General features: G+C 46.6%; 1 protein-coding gene across 6 annotated transcripts; it reads left to right on the plus strand.

The window, feature by feature from the left end:
• Positions 1-3,843: 3,843 nt before the first annotated feature.
• RRM2B (ribonucleotide reductase regulatory TP53 inducible subunit M2B) lies at positions 3,844-22,078 on the plus strand. 6 transcript variants are annotated; one of them, XM_074898621.1, is made up of 11 exons: positions 5,492-5,575; positions 5,949-6,736; positions 7,227-7,272; positions 9,059-9,214; positions 10,888-11,004; positions 11,886-12,019; positions 13,466-13,560; positions 14,727-14,860; positions 17,960-18,064; positions 19,159-19,272; positions 19,749-22,078. In XM_074898621.1, the coding sequence occupies exons 2-11, from the start codon at positions 6,564-6,566 to the stop codon at positions 19,899-19,901; spliced, it is 1,227 nt and encodes a 408-aa protein (XP_074754722.1). In that variant the 5' UTR covers positions 5,492-5,575; positions 5,949-6,563; the 3' UTR covers positions 19,902-22,078. The 6 variants fall into 6 exon arrangements, with proteins under 6 accessions (XP_074754723.1, XP_074754724.1, XP_074754726.1 ...); XM_074898622.1 differs by lacking the exons at positions 5,949-6,736; positions 7,227-7,272 and adding an exon at positions 3,844-3,989 and having other exon boundaries at positions 5,420-5,575; XM_074898623.1 differs by lacking the exons at positions 5,949-6,736; positions 7,227-7,272 and adding an exon at positions 3,844-3,989 and having other exon boundaries at positions 5,423-5,575.
• Positions 22,079-23,184: the final 1,106 nt, after the last annotated feature.

Below are 23,184 nucleotides of genomic sequence, written 5' to 3' on the forward strand. Positions count from 1 at the left end.
TTCATCAGGGTGTCGTCCTTGCCTGGCAGCACTTCCTAGCATCATCAGGAGCACTGATGGGCCTTTTCCTAGTTGGAAATAGCTTTCATGGTTTTAATTTGCAGCTGTTTGAATTATCTTATTATCGAGCAGATTTGCTGAACTGAGAAGCACAGAGGGCTTTAATTTTTTTATCTATTTTTTAAGGATTTTCTGTGGAGTTGTCTTTAAGAGAATAACAATGTCTTGCTTGAAACACAAGCTTGTGAGACTTTTTTCCCCCCTTTGTTTATGGCTTACTTAATATAAACGGGGGTTTTGTCTTTAAATGTCACCACAAGTTACAGTAATATACTGTTTAGTATAGCAAGCAGTAGTCGGTTGCTCCCAAGTGTTTTGGGACTTCTTTCTATAATGGTGAAACTTTTCAGTATCCCTTGTCCAGTGACAACAGCAGCTAACACAAGTGTGTATGTTTGAATACTATACTCATGCAAACCTATTGGAAAATAGGTTGCTGCCACAAGCTCTGATAAGGTTTCTCTGTGAGGAGAGTCGTTTAGGAAGATAGTTGGTTTGGACATACTGAAATTAATCACAAATTGATTTTCATACAGTGAACAGTTTTAAGCTGAAAAAGTGGATTTCACTTTATTATAAATGAAAATTCTTCCAACTTACCTGAAATGACATTCTTCATATAAAAAATGGTATTTAGAAAGCATTTTTAAAAGGCAGCTTAGTATTCTCAAAGTAAGTAAAATATCTTGGGGGAGGGAGGGAAGAGGCATTGTAGTTCAAGCTGTGATGATGTGATGACTCCGTTTTGGCTGCCTTAGTAGGTAAAATTTTGGGACATACTTTGTATCAGTAACTTACTTTGCCTTGCCATGGAAGTATCCTTTGCCCAAAAAGTTGTAATTGATGCAACTACAGATTAAATTTTTTCATTTCTTTTATTATTTTCAGAGCTACTAAATGCAGCATGAACCTGCAGGTAGTTTTCCTTCGGAAGGATGTGAATGAGAATGTGGACAGGCCACTGCTTTTTTTTTTTTGAGTTGGATCAAAATTACTCCACTGGACATTTGGAATGCAAAGCTGTGCTAGTAAACCTGTAAGGTCTGGGTCTATCCAACCATGTACTAAAGGTGTGTGCTGCTGCTGCTGCACCTCCCTTAATTGTAATTAGCAGAGCGAGAGAGCTGTTGTGAAGCCACAGGCCACCCAGTGGGAACGCCCATTCTGGGGTGCTGCCTTGCCCTGGGTCTGCTCCCCTCCCTGCTGTGGAGTGTCCTGCACCTCCAGGAAGTGCTGCCACGCTTTCAGGATGTAACACTGGATGTGATCCTGCAGATCAGAGTCTTTCCCCATGCAGAAACACATCCTCAGCTCCCAGCGCATGTGTTTGTTGTGAGCGAGTGCAGGTGAGGGACCGTGGGCGCGGGGGCAGGCCAGCTGCCACACCACCAGGCAGTTAGGAGCTAAGGAACAAACACAGCTTCCACCACCCATCGGGGACCTTGTTCTAAAAATGGCATTGTACAGCTGAGTAGTAGGAAATCTTGCAAAATCGTGCATAAACATATGTATGTTTATTCTGCTGGTAAGCTATTTTATAGTTCCACAAGTGCTTTTCCATATTTCAGTATGTATGTGATGTAATTAATTTATATAAAACGAAGTTAACAAGTTGGTGGATTTTTGTGGAGGTGCAAGATCAGCCAACTGCTGTTTTGTTAGTCCTTGTGGTACATTTCCTTTGTGGTATTTTTCCTTTGTATATTAATCTTTAGATACCATGTAAGTAGATGTTTGCTGTGCATTTGTAAAAGGGCAGGTGTGACTTTAAGTTATCCCCAAATACTTGAATGCCTTTCCGTTGCTAATTATATTAATTTGTGGTAGTTCTTAAACTTTGTCAAATATTCATTGGGACAATCTATTATTTGGGAATTTTGAAACAGCAGCCAGGATAATTAGGTTCAGGGGCTAAGATGACTGATGGGTCAGTGTTCTTTAATATGATTAGTGTGCTTGAGTTTTTGGCCCAGAAACTCATGTCTCCCTCAGCATGCTCTACATTACACACACCAATGGGTCAACTGAGTTTGCTCTACATCGCTCAGTGTTATTCTAATCATTTGCTCTGGACAAAATAGTGGAATCCCTGGTATTTGGTATGTCAGTGAGTGGAGCTGTTGGATGTGAATATTAAGCAACTTGTAATAACACTTGAAGGCTGGTAACCACAGGTGTTGTTAGTGGAAAACCATCTTTTCTCATTTACTGTTTGTGTGTTTCTGCTATGCTGTTAGGAACTTGCTGCTTAGGCATGTGCTTCGGCTCCTCAGAAATCTCACTGGAAGAAAGCCGAAGCTGCTCTCATGCTTAGGACCATCATGGTTGCCTCTGCTACACAGATCTTGCCACTGAACCTATCTCACCCCCTGCCCCAGTGAGGTTTGAGCTCCTCTCACAAGGTGTAAAAAAAGCTGCAGGAGGCAGATACTCTCCGGAAGAGCCCAGCTGGCCTGGCTTCCACTTCCCACGCGTGGGAAACAGAGAAGAGGGCAGGTCTCAGTCACTCTGTGGTGGCCAGGTGACTTTAAAAAAAATAGGGAATTCTTAATGACAGAGAACTAACACCACTGGAGGTTACCCTTCTGGAAAAGGATACCAGAATCCCTTAAAGTCCCTACCTATCCATTATGTACCTTCCGTGGCTGTGGGGTGCTTAGGGATGTCTGGCCAGCACTTGGACTGATCACTGGGCAGTGATCGCAGGGGTGGTGCACAGTGTCTACAGACTTGTCTCCCTTGGGGAACACCCGGCTTCCAGGTCCTCCTCCTCCTGAAGGGTCCACCCTGGGCTCTGGGGCATTTGTCTTGGCCTCTGAAGAGTGGCTTAGTCCTGCTTGTGTGCTGCCTAACTGCCTGGGTGCACATAAACTTTTAGTTTCTCACTCACTGGTGTTTACTTTCAGATTTGTGTCTTTGTTTTCAGGTCTTCATGACAAACCAGGCCATACCCAGTGGGTGGGACTTTTCTTTTTCCTACGGACTATTTGATTGTTTTGGTAAATGACCCACGTCTACAGGAAGGTGGCCCGAGGGCCTGGCCTGCTTTGGGATGAGGAAGGAAGAGGAAACCACTGAACTCTGACGGTTCTCAGCTCTGGAAGAAATCTCACTGCTTGGAAGGAGTGACAGACGTAAATGTCAGGAGTACTGTCACTCCTGGTGTTTGCACTCACAGGCCCCTGCAAGCACTTCCAGGAACTACACGTCTGTGTCTCTGTTATGCATTACTCGACTGTGTTCTGAGGTCTGTTATTAGCTCAGGATGGATCTAAAAAAAAGAATTTTTTTCTTACAGAGCTTGCTCTTTCTTGCACACTTCTAGTGCCCACCTGTACCCTGCAATAGGCACTTCAGGCTGTCTGACAGCTACCACTTCTCTCTTCAGCTCCACACATTCTTCAGTAAGTATTTACTGCTTTGCTGTAAACTCCTCTATCTTCCATTACTGTCTTTCAGAGGCTGCCTGGGCTTTTCTCCTAATTTTGGGTGGTTGTTCCTTTTGTTGGTGGCGGGTTTGGGTTTTTCCTTACGAAGACAGACCGTCGGTGGCGGCCTGCAGCCCAGGGCCAGCAGCTACAGACCTGCGTGCGCTGGCTGCCCCCGAGCCCAGGGCCGGCTCCGGGCTGGATTGCGGTGCGGTCCGAGCCCTCCGCCGACCCGGGCCCAAGGGCACGGGGGCGGCTCCCGCTCAGCGGCCGCCTCGCTGTGCTCGGGGCAGGGGCCGGACGTGCCGCTCTCAGGCCGCGCCCAGCCGCTGCGGCGGGGCCCGGGGCCTCCGCCGTCCGCCCGCCCCGGGGAGGAGGAGCGGCCGCGGCCCTGGCCGTGCCCCTTGCAGCTGTCTCCGCCTTCTCGCGGCCCAGTCGCCGCCGGCCATGGGCGAGCGGCGGGGGCGAACGGCCCTACAGGAAGCGGCGGGGCCGGACCGGGTAAGGCCGGGGCGGTGGGGCCCCGCGGCGGGTGTCCCGGGCACGCAGCCGCCGCCGCCCGGCGTGGGGGGACCCGCTCGCCGCTGGGGAGCGGTGCCGTGGGCGTCTCGGGGAGGCAGCGCGGACGGCGGCAGCGCAGCCCTGCCCGCCGCTGTGGCATCCCCGGTCTTGCGGGCGCCTGCCCGGCCGAGGCCCTGCTCGAGCCGCGGGCTCCGGCCGGGCTCCAGCCGGGCGCCGCGGCCTCCTGTACCGCCGGGGTGCCTGGCCGCCGCTGCTGCTGCTTCTCGAGGCCTCCCCCGGCGAGTGCGGGGCTGGCGCGGAGGCGATGGCCTCACCCCCACCCGCCCTGGGGGTCCGCTGACACCGCCGGTGGGGGCGCGTTGGATAACCCTGGCCAGGGCACGGGCCCGCGCTCGTGTCCTTGTCCCGCTCGGGCGGGTCGTACCCTTCGGTCACCGTGACCGCGGGGAGCCCTGAAAATACACCTGCGATGAAAAAATACAGCCAGCCGGGACTCGGGAGCCGGTCTCGGCCGGGCCTGGGAGGCCTCGGGTCGCCTGGTGCAGGGCCTGGGCAGCGCCGGGCCCGTGGGGCTCTGGGCGTGCGGAGCTGTGCCCGCCTGGGCCGGGAAGGCAGAGCTCGTCCCCTCTGCCCCGAGCTGCCGCCGAGGCAGGCAGGGTGGCCCTCCCTTCCCAGCCCCCGTGGGCCAGGAGGGTCTGACCCCGGGAGGTGTCAGAGCTCCATTCTGGGTGCTCCCCGGTGTGACCCTGCGGAGCCAGGCTGAGGCGTGTGAGTGTAAAGGATCATTACCCAGAGAAACCCACATGGTCTTCCCAAACCTTTGCATCCTGGCAGTACTCAAGTTTCCAAAAACCGAGGCCTTAAATACAAGCCTAAAAAATTGCCTTAATGTTTCCCTCTGTGAACTATGGCATGCTGTACCCACAAGGAGGGCAGGCGGTAGTGCTGTGCATCCCCTTAGGCATGCAGAACCAGCGGGCGTTGTGCTCCTCAGCCACGGTGCGGTAGGAGCCGTCTCTCCCGGGAGTGCAGGTGATCTTCCCAGTCACCACTCGCATGGCCTGCGCTGGCCTGGAGCCTCTGGAAGCTCGTGGGATGCCCGTGAAGCCTCTTATGGAGATGCAGAAGGGCTCATGGTCACATACCATGATGTGGTATGTGCCACATCACAGTGTGGGTTCTGCCAGCGCCTTTTGCCTTTTTCCTGGCTACAAGTGATACAGGGCATGTAACTGACACACTTACACATGTAACTAACAGTCTTTGCTGTGGGGTGGTGGTCGTATGTGTGTATATATGTTGTTTCCTAGTTTGCTGAACTTGAAATGAATGGAGAGAGCTTTGGTAGCACTAGGCACTGTTTGTTGTCCATTGGGTTTATTGTCATCATCAGAAGAGTTTCTCTCCAGCAGTTGCAGAATAACTGGGATATGATGTACTGGAGTGTGTCTAGCAAAGGCCTGATGATTACGAGACTGGAGCATCTGTTATACGAAGAGAGGCCGCGAGTGCTGGCACAGTTCAGCTGGGAGGAAAGGAGGCTCCGGGGGATCTCATCAGTGTGGGTAAATACTTGACGGAGGGAATAAAGGAGATGGAGCCAGGCCCTTCTCAGTGGTGCCACGTGATGGGACCAGTGGCAGTGGGCACACATGGAGACACAGCAGGTTCTATTTGCTTGTAAGAAAATAGAACTTGTTTATTGTGAAGGTGGTTAAATGCTGACACAGATTGCTCATAGAGGTTGTGTAGTCTCCATCCTTGGGGATACTGAAACCTCGGCAAGACATGATTCTGGGCATTCTCCTCTGGCTGACTCTGCTTGAACAGGTGTTGGGCTGTTCCCACTAGCTTCAGCTCTTTTATGCGTTTGGCTTGTGTTGTCTGAACAGGAAGTAGCATGTTCGCATTATAAATGGATGCTCTTCATTACTGCAGTGAGCGTGGACTGTTCTATGCACCGTCATAGGATTAAGGAAAGGATCCAGGGTGCAGACTGACAGCAGAAGGTGTATCGGCCTAGTAACATGTTACATTCTCCAGGTCCCCATATCTCTGCCAGTGCTTCCTGGGGCCAGGAAGGGAGGTCTGGGAACACGTTGTTCTCCTTCAGCGCAAGGTGGTGGTTGCTCTGAAGCCCTGGCAGTGATCAGAGTGTGCTGTGCATCCATAACTGAATGAGAGAAGGATCTTGCATGAATTTTCAGCTGAGTTGTACCAAGACATGTATTGCGTTAGCAAACAAGTTAGGTAACGAGTAGTGCTCTGATAAAAGTTTGGCTAGGAGGAATGGAAACCAAAATGGAGAGAGGCAGGATTGTCTCATAGCCAGCAGCTGCCTGCCAGTTTGAAAATGGAGCCTGCTTGTGAAACTCCTCTCCACCCCAGAAGGGGTTAGGGGAAGTGGGAGGTAGGTTGAGGGGGAGGTTCCGGTATGGTGTAGTGTGATAGTTTTAAGCCCTGCCGGGACCGGAGACCACATTGCCGTTGTCCCTCCTCCACCCTCGGACACAAGCAGGGCACAAACCCTGGGTTAAAATAAGAAGAAATTTAATGCAACAGTGTAATAAACAATCTGAACAACAACAAACAGTAATAACAGTAAACAAGACAAAAGATATACAGAGAGATACCACGATGGATACAGACAGCCCGCCGCGTGCTGCCCACGACCAAAGCCACAGAGAAAAGCTTCCCGCGCTGCCACTGGACCTGACATCAGCATGGTATGAATAACCCCGCTGGAGATCCCTTTCCCCTGCTGGGGAAACTTAACCCTATCCTAGCTGAACCAGGACATGTAGTCTGTGGGCTGACCCTTCTGCTTTTTAAACTTAAAATACTTCATTTATTTTCTTAAAAACTTGACCATTTTCCAGTTCTGTGTGGTGATCCTTCTCAGGGTCATGCCATCACTCTCAGTCTTTGGCACCTGGAAGCCATCTCTGCTTTCCCTGCCATCAGCACTCTCCAGAGTCATGAGACTTTTCTTCTTCTCTTGCCTTTCTGTCTCACTGTGCAGTGACAGTATTTCTGGTGTGTTGACCCCTCTCTCTGTGGCCTGCAGCACAGCAGTGGTTAAAGGCTGGAAAAATGACAAGTGCTCCTCCTTGTCTCAGTGTTGATCTCCAGTTTTCCTGCCATAGCAGAACTTTGTTCTTCCTGTGTTCCACCTGTACACTAGAAGAATTTTTCAAGTATCTCCCTGCATTACAGGCCCTGCATGCTGGCTTTTGAATGGCTCAGAAACATCAAAGCCGAGGTTAGTAACTGCTAGTTCACCGCGTTAGGCTAAAATATATACTTGAGAATTGTCCCCAGGTGATATAGAAGGCTCAGGAAAATGCTGGGCTAACAAGGAAGACTTTTGCAGTGTTTTCTTTTTCAAGGATGATGGCTGGTGCAGAACCAGATGGAGATGCTAGCTGCATGGCAGGCCCTGAGGTGTGTGCTAAGACAGGGCGCTGTCCCCTCTGGGCCCAAATTTTGCCCTGTGGCACTTCCAGTGAGTTACTGCAACCATCTCTACGTCCTGGGAAATATGAAAGGTCTTGCACTCTTGTGGCCTTCAGCAGAGACTCTGCAAGATGATGCTGGGAAATTTGTCTTGTGTAATTGAGTAATATTTAAAAATGTAATAAAGTGGTAAAATTTTAACCCAGAATGTGCTTCCTAATGTGTTTTCTTTGTGAATCTGTGGTATGTATGCCAGCTATGCAGTGTGCACGTGTTTGTTTTTTGTTTGTTTTTTAAATGTGAGTAGGATTATTTGTTTGATGGTGTTTTCCAAATTGAAGTAAAGGATTACTTTTTTTTATGTCAGTGGTTACAAGCAGACTGGGTAAGGAAAGAACTTTGGCACCTCCTAGGAGGGTAGAAGCAATGGTATTTAAAAACTTTAGCTCCCCTTTCCTGCTGTATTGTATATAATGCCTTGTATGCTGCCTGTGGTTAATTATCCTCAGTGTCAGTGGGATCTCAGAACCAACCCAGAAAGACATCCTGCTGACTAAACATTGATCAGTGTGAGTCACTAGCCCTTCTGGAGAGGTTGCAGCATGCTGTCCTGACAGCTCTTCGCAGTGGTTGTCTTCAGTAGGTGCTTGGTGATGTGCCTGGCAGGGATGCTGTCTGCTGTTGATCCCAGGAGCAGATGTCCCCAGATAGAGGCAAGGTGAAGGCCCTGCTCACGGAGTGCCCTCTCCGTGCAGCTTCACTGGTCTGTCTCCTAAACGTCAGCTGTACCCACCGCTGCCAGGCTGGTAGCTCTCTGTGGAAAAGCTGTGCACAGGCATTCTCTGTGAGCCTGCACAGAGGGAGCAGGGTGGGGATGGGTGACTCCGGGCAAGGTTTTTCCTGCTGTTGGAAAGAGAGGCATGTAGCTTTGTATCAGCACTTGAGAGACATCCCCAGAGCAGCCTCCAGACTCGGGCTGGTGTGCAGGCTCCCTTCTGCTCCCTGCAGGATTGCGTACATGAGCCTCCATGAAGAGACTTGCTGTGGCACAGGGCTGTTCCTCCACCAAACAGGATTAGTTGCTGTGATCTTGTGGCATTTTTAAGAAAGTCCATCCAGGCCCCAGTGGTTCAGTGTAAAGTGAATGATTGGAGGTGACCGGGGCGGTGAGCCTTGCAGAGCTGTGCTGGATGCAGGCTGGCGGCAGTGTGCATCTCTCACACATATCTCCCCATGTGCAGTACCACAGCGGCTGATGTTGTCTCCAGGGGCAGATTTTCTCCTCGCACTGCAGAAGGGCTTTCTCTTTGGCACACCAGCGTCAGGCGCTTCCTGACACCAGTGCACCTGGGAGGGCTGTTGGTGTGAGGTGCCAGTGGAGCCGGGCAGACAGACAGCGCTGCTGCTGCGGCAGCGGGAGCACAGATGGAGGGTGAGGGGACAGGTACCCCAGGGATGGGCAGTGCATCCACCCGAGAGGGGCAGGTGAGTGTCTGTGTGACATGGGTGGCTTTTGAAACACATCTTTGGGATATGGGGAAGAGGAGGAGTATGTAACAGCAACTTTAACAAGAACTGTGCTTTATCTTCAGAGCTCCTCTCCAACTGCTGCTGAAAATGGCTTGGATCCTGATGAGGAGCCTCTTCTCAGAAAAAATCCCCGCCGCTTCGTCATCTTCCCCATCCAGTATCCAGACATATGGAAAATGTATAAACAGGCTCAGGCCTCCTTTTGGACAGCAGAAGAGGTGAGCCCAGGGGCCAATGGGTTGGCACGAGGCACTCAGAGTGAGGTCCTGGTGCTTCCTTCCTAGCTCTGCTGTGGGCTTCTCTGTTGTGAGGGTTGGAGCTAACTGCATCAAATGTGACATGCCTGCACCAGAACAGGGCTTCCTTCATGGACAGTGGAATGCAAGCTGCTTGGGAGAAATTCAGCAGAGCTGGTTTAGGTGTTTGGTTTAGGATAACATGGAATTGTATCCTGGGCTGCTTCTCTGGTTATAGAGGGAGCCTAAGTCAGATAGCTCTGATTTGGGGTCACATAGCTCCTACGCTGCTGTGGTCTCTGTACCTGCAACTAACTCCTTGCCTGTGTAAGATGTTCTGGATAATTTCATGTGAATGCTGTTCTCTAATGTTAGGCACCTGTTTTCCAGAAGGATTGTGATAATCAGGGATGCTTGCTAAAAATGTTTCTAATCAACTCCTAATTGCCCTGATTAGATGCTTGGCCTATGTTATAATGCAAGCTGTAAGTTCTTCCCTGAGGTTGCTGGTTACACAGACCTGAGCAGACCTCAGCTTGCTATGCTTGAAGCAGTGGAGGCTTCTGAACACTGCACTGACCTGGAGAGATTACCTGCCAACTGAGCTGTTTGTTCCAAACTGAAGCTTCTGTGGCCTTTCCTTGTTTGTGAACAGTGATCTACAATTGCAGAGGAGTGAACTGAAAGCACTGGCAGGCTCTAAATAGGCCAGAAAGCATCCTGGGATGGTGGGGAGCAGCTGTCTGTAGAAGTGCTGTTCTGTTGCCTGCCTGGGAGGCTTACTGCTCTGCTACAGTGGAAGTTGATTTAAGCTGTTAAAGAAAAGGCAATTAAACACCTGCCTGATCAGCATTGCTCTTTTACCATATTATTGCTTCCTTCTTACACTGTCCTACCATCTGTGGGTGCATTTCCAAATGAACTGGAAAGTTAACTGTAAAAGAGGTTTGTGTGTGTATGTGTTTATATACACACCTATATGCGTACATGTTTATACACACATGTATACAAGTTTTTAAACCTCTGTATTTTTCACATCTGGCCCTACTTAACTGCTGTTGTGGTTCAGAAATCTCTCCCAACAAACAAACAAACAGAAAAGGACTATGCAAAGGAAGTTGTGGTTTTCTGCCGTGGCTAGAGTTCAGTCTTGTAGATGAGAGCAGCTACACAGCATTTGCCCTGTGCTATTCTGTGGTGGGATGGAGGCTGAACACCTGCCAGAGACAAAAGTCCCCTCAGTCCATCTTTCAGCACACCTGGATATAGGTTTCTTGGAGTATCAGCATTTATTTCAACTAGAGTTCAAGTGTCTCAGACTGAGCTCTGCTTGTTGGTGCATGTTCATACTCATGATAAGAAGATACTAATACTCTTCAAAATCTGATTTATTTATAATTCAGTAGACACTGATTTTTATTTCAGATTACAAAAGTGTAAACTGCGAAGCAGACGTGATGTTACTGTTGCAGAGGGAGACAGCAGTACTGCAGTGTGTCGTTTTTTACAGTCACATGTATTTAAATTCTCTACATGTAAAGATTTGAGAGCAAATGCCAAAACTCTGCCTCAGTCATTTGACTGGGTTGCTTCTGTTCTTACAGACTGACAAACTCATAAAGGGCTATAACGTTTTTCTTTTTTCTTTTCATTAGGTTGATTTGTCAAAGGACCTTCCTCATTGGAACAAGCTGAAAGCAGATGAAAAATACTTTATCTCTCATATTTTGGCGTTTTTTGCAGCCAGTGATGGAATTGTAAATGAAAACCTGGTGAGAAAACTTTACAGAGGGCTTGAATACTTACTAATTTTATTGGCTTTTTGGTTTTGTTTTTTTTTCACATTAATGCATAAGTTTATTAAATGTGTACGTTTTTTTCTTTCCATCATCTCATCTTTGCCAAGGGAAATAAGCAGCTTGTTCTGCTGAGGCTAGTGTCTGAGTTTGAAACTGGGTCAGCAAGACTCCAAATCACAGACACAGTTTTTAAGCTCAGCCTTCTGCCAGGCTGTGTTGATCACATTTCTCATGGAATTAATAGAACCCCACGCTTCTTTCCATACTTCTGTTGGATGAGAAGTAGGGAGGGATTGTGCTGTGCCATGCTCTGTGTTATCCAGTTTGCTTTCACTGAATGGCGTCTTAGAATCTTTTAGGGCTACAGATGGGTGCTGCTAAAAAGGTGGGGAAGTTCTGCTGCAATCAGTTCTGGGCTGCAGAATGTCTCACCACAGGTTATCAGTGGTATCTCACTGCAAATGCCAAGTTTAGATCTTGAATATCCGTAACATGTAGAGTGTATCAGAGTGTATGTGCATATATTGCATGAACATGTTTTATACTGTTTGATGAACAAAAAGTCTGCGGCTGTGTTTACTATTGCAGTATTTTGCTATTCTCCTCCTGTGTACATGTGCTCTCATGCTTAACTGCAGCTCTACCCAATATGCACCTCAGACGTATTTACTTCTAGCTAGTTTGCTTTATTTTCTTCCACACCATACTGATCCTATTGATGTATTTGTGAATAAAGTAGGGTTGAACTGCTCCCGTCTGTGGTAGAGATCTATTGTCTCTCCTGTTAAGCTTAGAGTACTGTCATGTGGGACTGGTTTTACTGTACTTATTGCTGTGCTTTCTGGTTTTGGTAGGTGGCGCGTTTTAGTCAGGAGGTGCAGATCCCAGAAGCTCGTTGTTTCTATGGCTTTCAGATTCTTATTGAGAACATTCACTCAGAGATGTACAGCTTGCTCATAGACACTTACATCAAAGATCCTGAGAAAAGGTAAACCTCTGGATGTGTTACAGACCCATGGACAATCTGTCACCTAGTCCAGTGGCACTGTTGTTGGGCAGCAACAGCAGCAGCTGTCTTCTGTTTCATACTTGGGGAGCTGGAGACAGCCCCTTAAAGTGTTCAAGGCCTGCATGCCTGACCCCTAAAATGGACAGAAGATTACTGACCAACAGACTTATGTGAGAATGTCAGAAGGTTAGTTAATATTTGTGTAAATCTTTGATTGCGGGAAGTGTGGACTATGTGAAATGTTGTTAAAGGTCAGACAAGCTCCTTGTGGTTATTGTATTGTGCGTCTTGAGGCGCTTGGTCTCACATCAGCAAAGGATCTGCCTCGGAAAATGGAGTGCTTGTGATCCAACATACACTAGTCAGCGTATTGCATTCTGCCAGCTTTTTTGTTGTCAGTGCTTTCTCATGCAACTTGAACTGCTTATTTTTGAAGTATTGGGTTCTTTGGAGAGCCCCATCACCTCTGTTGTCTAGAGAACTTCCTAGTCCAAATGGTAATACATTTCAAAAGAAATACTTTCCCTTAGAGAGACCACCATGGTGATGGTCAGGCAGAGCTTGATTTCCCGTGGTGGCATCCTGTGTGGGGACCGTGGGAGGACTACAAGATTTCCTTTCAGGTGTTTAGCATGGGAACAGAGCCTGTGCTCGTGGGAATTGTCCAGTTCCTTTTGTGGAGTTGGGCAAGACACAGTTTAGCTCTGAGGGTAGGAAGTGGCTTTAAGTCTGAGAGGCAGTGTGATCTGGTGGGTGGGTGTTGGGATTCTAGAGAGCTTTCTGCGAGAGAATGGCCATGTGAGCAATCCTGCATGAGAGCAAGATGGATAAGAGCCTCAGCCGTGCAAGAATGTGATAAGGATGTGACCCTGAATGAGGGGGGAGAAACTCGAGGAGACAAACAACCCCCGGAAGGGGTTGGGACGGAAGAGGAAGTTACACAAGGCAGGAAGCCTGGCAAGGCTGATGGGGCACTTTTTATCCAATCATAAGAAGGTTTAAAGAGCGGGCTAAGTTAACTGTCCAGTCTTGAGGACTTGTACTGCATGTTACTCATGTGTGCAGGAGAACACTATAAAAGGGCTTTCTTAGTTGTAATAAACAGGCATTACTTGATCACATTGATTGTGTGCGTGCTCAGCTCTCCCGCAAGTGGGCACTCCTGGGATGGGATGTTTGAGTTTGCTTACCATCTCTGCAGCTCACCTCCTCTGAGAGCTTGAGTTCGTCACTTTTTGCACATCTGCCTCCCTGTGCCCTTGTTATCAGAGATCATCAGCCCTTTGGGTTAGGAATGGTCTCTTACTTGGGTTAGTTCAGAGCCTAGCGTAATGGGTTCCTCTGCTGGAGCCAGTAGGGATAACCAGGGCAGATCTACATAAATTACTTCTTACTTTGATGTTTTCTTTTTGTTTTCTTCTGTAGGGATTTCTTATTTAATGCTATTGAAACAATGCCTTGTGTCAAGAAGAAAGCAGACTGGGCTCTGAAGTGGATTGATGACAGAGAATCCACTTTTGGTGTGTACCTTCTTAAAAAATTGTTTCTGTTGCATATGTTACAAATTAATCCTCTGGGAGTGAGCTGCATCCCTGAAACGTGAAATTGAGTTCTCCACAGACGTTGTAGTGTCTTGTGGGTCTCTGGTTTTAAAGAACCAGAAGTAACTTCTGGTGAGAATGTATGTAGCTAGTCAGGTGGAACATGGTAAAAACCATATCAATATTCAGTCTTGTCTTCATTAAACCTATACCGTATGAGCAGCCTTCCTCCACTCCTCTCTAGTGGTAACCTAGGAGATCTTTGTGTTGCCAGACAAATTCTTTCCTTAGTAACTTCTGTGATACTTGTAAGTTCGTGTTGCTCTTCATGCTTTTTTCCTGACTTGAATTTCTTCAGATGAGCCAGCAGATGGCATTTGCACCTCGTAGAGGAAGTGGGACTGTTTTGGTGTTATTTTTTAAACAAAAATTCTATGCACTTCTCACTGGGAGAAGGCACCAGCACTTAATGAAAAAGCTCTTCATCTTAGAATATACTCAAGGATCTTGTGAGGCTGTTTAAAATAGAGTACATGGAATGATGTGTCTTCACCAAGCAGTCAGATGGTCTTGTAGTCTGAAGAAATACATTTCTGTAGGGAACAGGGAGAATTGGGACCAATAATGCTGTGCTTTCCTTGAGTAAAAGGTGGGATCACATAAATAGTTATTTCTGTCTTGATGAATTGTGTTCTGTGTTCTCCTACTCTTCTAAGAATATGGTTTTATGTAGATTCTCAACAAGCAGAAATTGAGGTGTAGGGTTTTTTGTTTTATTTATAGGAGATTGACTCTTCTCTCAGTTTTGTCTGTTAGTTACACAGCCATTTTCCTGCCTCTTAGGAGAAAGAGATAAAGGAGTACTAATGTCTTGGCCACTTTGGACAATGATGTTCTTTCCCTTCTGACCTGTGGCAGTTTCAGTGGGTGCCCTGGTTCTTCAGTTCTGCTGGGATTGCCTGTGGTTAATTGCTGTTGTGTGTGCAGACCTTGGGATCTGCTGAAAGATGTGGTCAGGTACAGCACCTGCTGCTGCGAAGGGGATCGCTGCTCTCCAGCATTGGTCTGTCTGAGGCAAGTGTTGCATCTTGCTGACGAGCAATACACTGTTTTGTGTCTAACTGAAAATGTGTTCTGTTAAACAGGTGAGAGAGTGGTTGCCTTTGCTGCAGTTGAAGGCATCTTCTTTTCGGGTTCCTTTGCTGCTATATTTTGGCTGAAGAAGAGGGGCCTGATGCCTGGACTGACTTTCTCCAATGAACTTATTAGCAGAGATGAGGTAATGTGTCACGCCCTGCATGCTGTCTGGGAAGGAAAGTGAGTTTCCCGGGGAAGGGCAGAATTATATTAGTAAAGATCCCATAGCCTTGTCACAGTGGCCCGCCTCTGGTGTAAGGGAGGGTTGGAGGGGAGATGAAGAGAGCAGAAAGGAGTGTTTGGGTAGAAACCAGTGAAAAAGAGAATCCAGCAGCGAGTAGAGGATGTATTTCTGGGTACGACGGAGCCTTTTCAATGTTGACACTGATGGAGGCCAAGGAGGTGGTAGAAGCCTGAGTAGGTTCTCTGCTAGCCAGTGTCTGCAACAGGGTTTTCCAGGGAAGGTGCACTGTCCTGGTAGGACAGAGGTCCTGGTTACCTGCCAGGTAACTGCAGGCCACGCTCCCTAGAGCTTCTCCTGCAGTAACCCTTCTGTGTCTGCTTTAACATCACCCCCTAGGCAGCACAGAGAAGAGACTTCCTTTCCCCAGAACAGTGCCCAACAGTGCCCATCAGCCTGTTTCTACAGCCTGATGGAGGAGCTGTAACTGCTGATATGTAGGAAGATTGGAGTCCTTCAAAGGAGCAGGCTACTTGTAAAAAGGGGAAAGAAGGAGACTTCTAGCTCTAAGTTACTAATGAACTTAAGGCTAAGTGCTGCTGTGTCACTCAGCAGAAATACCTGTTCTTGAAGTAAACATACATATTAGTGATACCCCAATGCATAATACGATCAAAAAGGTGGACTTTTTGGATTGAAGAGGATATTTGTTTTCATGTGCCATGAAGGGAGGCGAAGGCCTGGCTGCCCGAGGACTGGTGTGGAGTTGCATGGTCCCCAACTGCAATGGAGGCTGGCTTGGGCAAGGACATAGTTAGGGTGTGACTCTGAGCCTTGCTCTGCCTTAACTGCTTCAGTCAGGTTCAAGTGGCCTCTTTGTACAACTCCCCATCTGCCCCTAGTTGGGGGTCCCAGAGCTTGCAGATGGCCTTCTGCATGTGTCACCTGGCCAACTGTGGCAGGTTGCTGCAGGTGCAGCAGGTATTGTTCCTTTCCATGTTCTTGCATTACTGTGCAGTGGTGGGATCTCCCAGGAGGGGGCAGCTACAGGTCTGCATTAGAGGGGAGTGCTGCTTAGCCTAAGATGTGATGTGTCTGAGGGGCTGCATGTCAGCACACCGAGTGTGACAGGCCACGTGCTGACAAGTGCCCTTTGTTTTCACTGCTTCCTGCACCACTGCCTGCCAGTTGGCAGCACTTCCTTACTTACAGTTGGGGCCTGTCTTTAAGGCACAGCACAACTTACAGCGCTGTCAGCACTGAAAAAGCGGAAAGACCAGTTTTGTATGCAGTATGAACATGATAGTGGTTTGAACTTACCAGAGTTGATCTAAAAGAATAAAGAGCTTTATCATAATGGAAGTAATTTCCATGGATTAGATAAACTGATTTGAAAGGAGGCATCTTACTAGATGCCTTTAATTTAAAAGCCACTTTTGAAGAAATTGATATGATCAGTAAGCAAAACCAAACAGTTCTTCAGCCTTCACCTTTCTGGTGTCTTCTGTTTCTGTGAGTCATCATGAACTGATCCGTTTGAGCAAGGAAGTGTTTGTCTGTTAGAAGGATTACTTTTGCAGGTGAATGAGATGTAAGTTCCTCTACAGCAGTGTAACCATACTTCTCTGCAGAGTCAAGCATCAAAAGACTGAATTTTTCTTGAGCTCCACTGGCATAATTCCAACTGCAGAGTTGTTATGAAGGGTAAGGCTTGGTGCATACAGCACCTGCATCAAAAACATCAAAAAACAGGAAATGCTGTTACAAAATCAGTGGCAGTAAAAAGAATCCACAACGGAAAACTACACGAACTCTTTTCTGATGCACCTGAACAGATAAATGGTTAATGCTCAGTATGTTTTTTGAGCTGCAGGCTCTGTTTCCAGGCTGTTCTTTGAGCTGGTGCATCCCTGGTTCTTTAAGGTGCGAAGCTGCTGGGAGCACCAGTCAGTGGAGCACACTGGTTCAGGTGAGAAGCCGGGCACGTCCTGCATCCTGCTGGTGATGTTCCTTGGACAAGACCACGGGAAGCCCAGCAGCAAGCAGCTAATGCTCTCCCTAGCTGAGGAGTATTTCCCAAATGATGTTGTTTCAGGGCTATTTCATGACCTGAAGCACAATGGTTTTGTAGCCTTTCCAAAAATGTTTTCGCTTCTTGGTTTTGTTTTGACCTGTGTTAACAATAGCACTGGATTGTCTCATAGCCCATAGTCTGCCAAATCCTTCTGACTGATTTTCATTCTGTATGTGCCCTCACGGTGCTTATAGGCTCCACCACCTTGCTGTTAAGAGGAGAGACGGTAGCACAGTGCTGCTTTATTCTAACAGTGATGGGTATGCCTGAAGCCAGAGGCTCAAGCTGTAGCCAGGCAAGCTCAAATAAAAACTGAGGCACCTCTTGGAGCAGCTGTCTTGTACTCCCCTCAGACTGTGAGGGATTGCTTGTCTCCTGATGTTGTCTTATCCTGGCTGAAGGCTTTTCTGGAAATCTTGGGAATGAACACAATTTACTGGGCTCTGTGCAAAATGGCTGGGTGAAATGTGAAGGTGAGTTGAGATGGGACACAGTAGCCTTAAGTATTACAAACCTATGACTGTTGTGGTAGCAAATTCCTTGCAGTAACTGCATGTTGCATGGAGGGATGACTTGTTAATCTTGGATTTGGTGACTCTGAATCTTCCTTTCTGAAAATACTGTGAGGAGAAGCAAGGGAAGAAATGCCAAAGAAGGACTTGATATACGAGTCTTTCTGCAGAAGCATTTCTGATTGGAGGCAGTGACCCAGCAGAGCTCTGTGTAGGATCCCTCACAGTAGAGCAGCTCTCAGAAATATTTACCTGAGAAACATGTGTGCTGAGCATTATTTGGGCATAGGTGGTATGTGTTGGATTTCAGATGTTACTAACTGGCTTGTAAACTACAAGTGGTAACATTAAGACTGTCAAAGAAGCAGGAGTCTAGGAAGCTTCAACCTGAATGAGGCTGCCTCAATATAAGAGCAAACTATGTGGAGCTGTCTGTCTTTTTTTTTTTTTTTTCATTGCTCTCTGTTATTTCAGGGTCTACACTGTGATTTTGCTTGTCTAATGTTCCATTATTTAGTGAACAGACCGTCAGAAGAGCGGGTCTGTGAGATCATCGTTAATGCTGTTGAAATTGAGCAGGTAAGCCTGTCTGTGACAGCACTGTGGGCAGTGCAGGACTAGTCTTATGTGCAAAAATAAACAAATTAACTTCTAAATTTGGGGATTTTATGTTTGATACTTGGCTCAAGACTGGATCCCTGATGCATTGTACCATCTTTTCCCTCTTTCCTAATGGTGATGATAAGTCAGAGGCTTTCTGATTCAGTTGTTGAGCAACTGGGAGAAGCTGAAGCTGGCAGCTGGTTTCTTCCTTAATGGCAGAAAGAAAGAAAGTCTGTCTTATTTGGTGTAAAATAGAACAGTTCCAGTTGCAAGGGACCTACAACAATCATCTAGTCCAACTGCAACTGTCTCTTAGAGAAGAGTTTGTTTACCTCTGTCCTTCCAGGATCTTTGTCTCTCCCTGCTGTATGCCTACTTGTCCTCAGGAGAAAACAGTGTCTCTTCTGGTCATGTGTACCGTGCTGGGTTCTGACTTTTTCTGAGGTTGCTGTCAGGTTCTTTCACAAGAAGTGCTACCCGTCTGCAGCTACAAGTTTCTGCACTGCTGAGTGTTTGTAGTTTACTCTCTTTTTTTCTGTTGTCATCTAACTACCATGATGATGACAAATGCCCCAGCTTTGCCTTACAACACTGACAGGTATTGCATCGGTGCCTAAACATGTACTTGACTGGGTTCAGCACTCACATATATCACTATCCTCTCTGACCTGTCATTCTGTAATGTCTGGAAGCCAAGGAAAACTGAAGATTTCTGGGTGTATTCCTGCTCCCACTAGTATGGTCTGTAGGTTTTATTGAACTTAGAGCTCAAGCTTACACTGAAGCTTGCAATCTTATGAGGTCGTGGGGAGGGGTGAAGACAGGTGAGAGGGGCAGTAATAAAAATTTCTGTGCCTTTTCCAGAAAAATATGCTAAAAATAAAGGAAGATACAAACAACTACTGAAAACAGAAGACACTTGTTGAGTTTAGTGATGCAAGTTATTTATTCAGACATCTGGCTGGGTAGCCTGGAATATCAGAAGTTGTGACACGATGAAACACAGATGTCTTCTCTCCTTTTCTCTTAAATTTCATTTCCCTGAATATTGTCTGTATTTTAACTTCTAGGAGTTTCTAACAGAGGCGTTACCTGTAGGTCTGATTGGAATGAATTGCACTTTGATGAAACAATATATCGAATTTGTTGCAGACCGGTTACTGATGGAGCTCGGGTTCTCAAAGGTGAGAGATGCAATTGCCTGAAATGCTGGCCTGGCAGGACAGACCCAGGAAAGCTGTCACACAAAGCGCTCTCTCAGTGTGCCCGGGGAGCAGGTCATATTTAGCACTTGCGCTTTCTGTGAGCAACAGCCGAAACCACAGCATTAATATATATGCCTCACTGTTTAGAAGAGCAACAACAATTCAGGCCATTGTTTCCCTTCAGCTGCTCTGCAGGTTTGTAATGGGAAATTTATGCTGTGTTGAAGTGCTGCAGTCCTCGAAGGATAATAAGCACCTTGCATGGATGAATTTCACAATGGACCAAACTCCTGGCAAGTCACAGCACTGAATTTGCTTATATAGGTGTCCATAGATTCTACAGCATATTACAGATGATCTAGCTTGAAAGGGGTTTGACTGTTTTGTTTGTTGGGTTTTTTAAAGCATTGTTGCCCTATCAGAATCACCAGGGTAATAGTGTTTCTTTTCCTCAGGTCTTTCATGCAGAAAATCCTTTTGATTTCATGGAGAATATTTCTCTGGAAGGAAAAACAAATTTCTTTGAGAAGCGGGTTTCAGAATATCAACGTTTTGCTGTTATGGCAGAAACCATGGACAATGTCTTCACTTTGGATGCAGATTTTTGATAACTTGGCAAATGAATGGTGTCTGTCTCCCCCTCCCCATCTCACTTTCTGCTGTGAAGTTGTCTTCACTTCCTCTCCTGGAATTGGAGTCTGCTGGGATTTTTTTCTTGAGTTTTCATGTTGCTTGTCTGAGAAGTAAATCTATTTCTCTGTCATTCAAAAAAAAAAAAAAAGAGGGATCCTTTTTAAAAAATTTCTACAGCTTTCAAAAGGATAACCTTTTTAAGATTCCCTTGACTCATCTGCTGTGATTGCTGTCTTTAAAAAATTACCTGAGTACTACTACTTTTTAAAGATTTTGGTAGTGTTTTAAGAAAGCAAACTGCGCCTTTACCTCATTTTACAGTATTTTAATCTGAAAACCAGATGAGGTATCACTCTGTGTATATATGTTGCTATAAATTATTTTCATGGTTTCTGTTTTCATGTTTATAGACTTGTCTAGAGTAAAAGCTCTTCCATTTTGTTCTGCTGCAGATAGAGTAATAACTGAATGTGGGAAGACATTAATGAGGTATGAACTATAAAATCTTATTAAACCCAGGGGGATACAGTTTGATCTCCCCATTAACCTGGGTTCTATCTTAAAACATTTTTACTCTGTTTGCGAATCTGATGACTGTTGGTAGGAGTTTAAATCAAATACTTATGATTTTTGTCTTACAGCTGTTATTGAACAGATCAATTGACTGAATGGTCCTTGAAAAGGCAAGCCTGTTAATAGTGGAGGAAAACCACATCTTGTAGTTCTTTGGCTTGTGCTGCCTGTTTTTCCCTGCTTCTCTGAACAAGTGCCTTATTAAGCAGTCTGTAGTTGCACTGAGTTGTAAGTGGCATCTGACACTGGAACAGCCAGCTCTGGGAGTTGTCTGTCTTCCTTCTGTGATGCTGGATGGTTTGATATTCTCCCCTTCTCAGTTTCACTTTTGCATTAGTGGAGCGAGAAGGCATATCATTCCAAGGTGTTATCCCTTGAGGTGCTACAAACATACTACTTGGGCTGTAAGGAAGCACCAATGATGTATGAAGGTACTTCAAGTTGTGTGTTTAATGTGAAGCATTGAAACTGTTGTCACAGAAGAGCTGCTGGAGGAAGGTATTAAACTGTTCAAAACCAAATCTTGAAGTAGTATGGATTAGCAGCACTTACAAAGGACTGCTGTTTGGTTTTTGGTCTGTTCCGGTGTGTGCCTGAAAACTTTTTTTAATTTCTTGATGTCAGATGCAGAGAATGGAGCGATTGAAGAATAGTTAACATACTGTGGTGGTACTTGGAATGGAAGGGATACTATTCAGTCATAGGTGGATTATTTGCAAATAGATGTGCTCATTTTTTTCAAAGGTGAAGTGAATGTACATGAGCTAGGCAAAGGATTCTGCTTTACTAAACCCAAGCATTTTTCATAATGTTCAGAGATTTGTTTAAGAGCTTATATAAGTCTTTCTTATTGTTGCAGATATCTTGTGCTGCTTTTGATATGCGTGGCATGAGATGAGCTGACAGCCCTGGGGTTATTGGTGATGGGGTGGTATAAGTGTTATTTCCTGGCTAGCCCAGATCAGCCTTAACCCTGGGTGCCTGAGTTCTGTGAAATAGGTCCGCTGCCTTAGTGTAGTTCCTAGTGAACTGTTGTAAAAATAACTCCCTGGTGTAAAAATAAGCAGCAAAACTGACTCTCTTTGTTCGGTTTCAGTAAAAGATCAGGAGTATGTAATGAGCATGGAAATGGGATGAATTATTTTTCCCTAGAGAAGAGTCTGCATCATTTGACATAAGGCACTTGCAGAGGGCAGAGGGGGACCTGGAGAATAGTGAGAAAAGCTGGAACTGATGTCCCTCACTAATTTTCTGCAACTGCAAGAGAAGTATGGACTGGAAGATAAAATCCAGTGCCTTTTGGAAATACTGTGTTGATGGGGGAGAAAGAGAAAATACTGTAAATGGGTCTGTTGTTGGAGGAATGGAACCTATTTTTATGTCACTAAAAGTCCTAAAAAACATTTGTTTTGAGTGTTGTGAGGTAAGATGAGAGTATACAGAATATTCAAATATGAAAATGCTATGTGCTCAGGTTCTGTAAATGTATATGAAATACCAAAGTCTGGTACAACAGCTCCCACTCCATTTGTGTGTAAAAGACATGTGTAGTTTCAATAAAAATTGAACGTGGAGAGGAGCATGACTTTGTTTGCTGGTTACATGCTTTCTTGTGAAATCCAAAATGATAGACTTGGACTGTGCCAAAATAAGTTGGTGTTCAGAGCTTTTGGGTTGTGGGAGAAAAGGTTGTGGGAGAAAGTTACAAGTGCTCCATACACTGTCTTGTGCTTTCTGAGCTCTTGACTTGCTGTTTCTTGTTCCTGGAAATGGGGTTTGCAGTCTAGGGAGCAAACAATATCTTTTTTCTGGAATTTTCTGGCTCAAGGGGAAATCTTCGGGGAGTCCCTTAGATTCAAAGGTGAAACAGTCCAGAAACATAATTCTGGTGGGTGGTATCTGATACATCAAGGACACTGCGCCCTCGGGTCGGGTGCCCTGGCTGCGTGGGCACAGGAGCGTGGGGTTCAGCCCCCTGAGCTGCGGCCAGCCAGGCCTGCTTGCAGCCGAGCACCGGCAGCTGGGTCTGAGCTGGCAGAGGTTCACACCTGATGGCATCTGTGCCCTTAGGGGTGTCAAGTCAGAAGTCTTCTCCCTGCTGCCCCTTTGTGCCTCCTTGAGACAGGCATGAAGGGCACAAGGCCCCTTCCTCCCCCACCAGTGCTGGGTCTTGGGCAGAAACCATGTGCCTCTGAGGGCTCTGGTGGACGAGTTGGGTCTGGCTCTGTGCGTCTCACACTGTGGCCATTACACTTAAAAAAGCTTGATGGGAGTGTGTGCAGGAGAGAAGCTGTGATGCATCCCTTCAGTAGATCATCTGTGTGCTCTGGGCTGGAGTCCCAGGCTGGTGCATGACTCCCATTATAGCCAGCAGGTCAGAGAAGGTGCTTCTGGAAGGGTTTGTCTCACAGTGAAGGATGTGTCTGCAATGGTCAGGTGAGCAGAAACCTGGCTGGTGGCTGCAAGAGGCTTTGAGGCTCTCATAGGTAGAGTCCCACCTTTTAACATCCAAAACGGCCTCTAGGTCCTGCTGTTCTTCTCATTCAAGCAGACGCGGGTCCTAGAAAAACCCGTGATATGATCAGCAAAAGCCACAAGTGAACAGTGTGCTCCGAGCCCTGCTCTCTGGTCATGAAACCGCCGTGGAGTGCAGTAGGTCAGTGACTATTCCCAGCCCTTGCTGGG

Source organism: Athene noctua, chromosome 2 (genome assembly GCF_965140245.1).
Source record: "Athene noctua chromosome 2, bAthNoc1.hap1.1, whole genome shotgun sequence".
Lineage (NCBI taxonomy): Eukaryota > Metazoa > Chordata > Aves > Strigiformes > Strigidae > Athene > Athene noctua.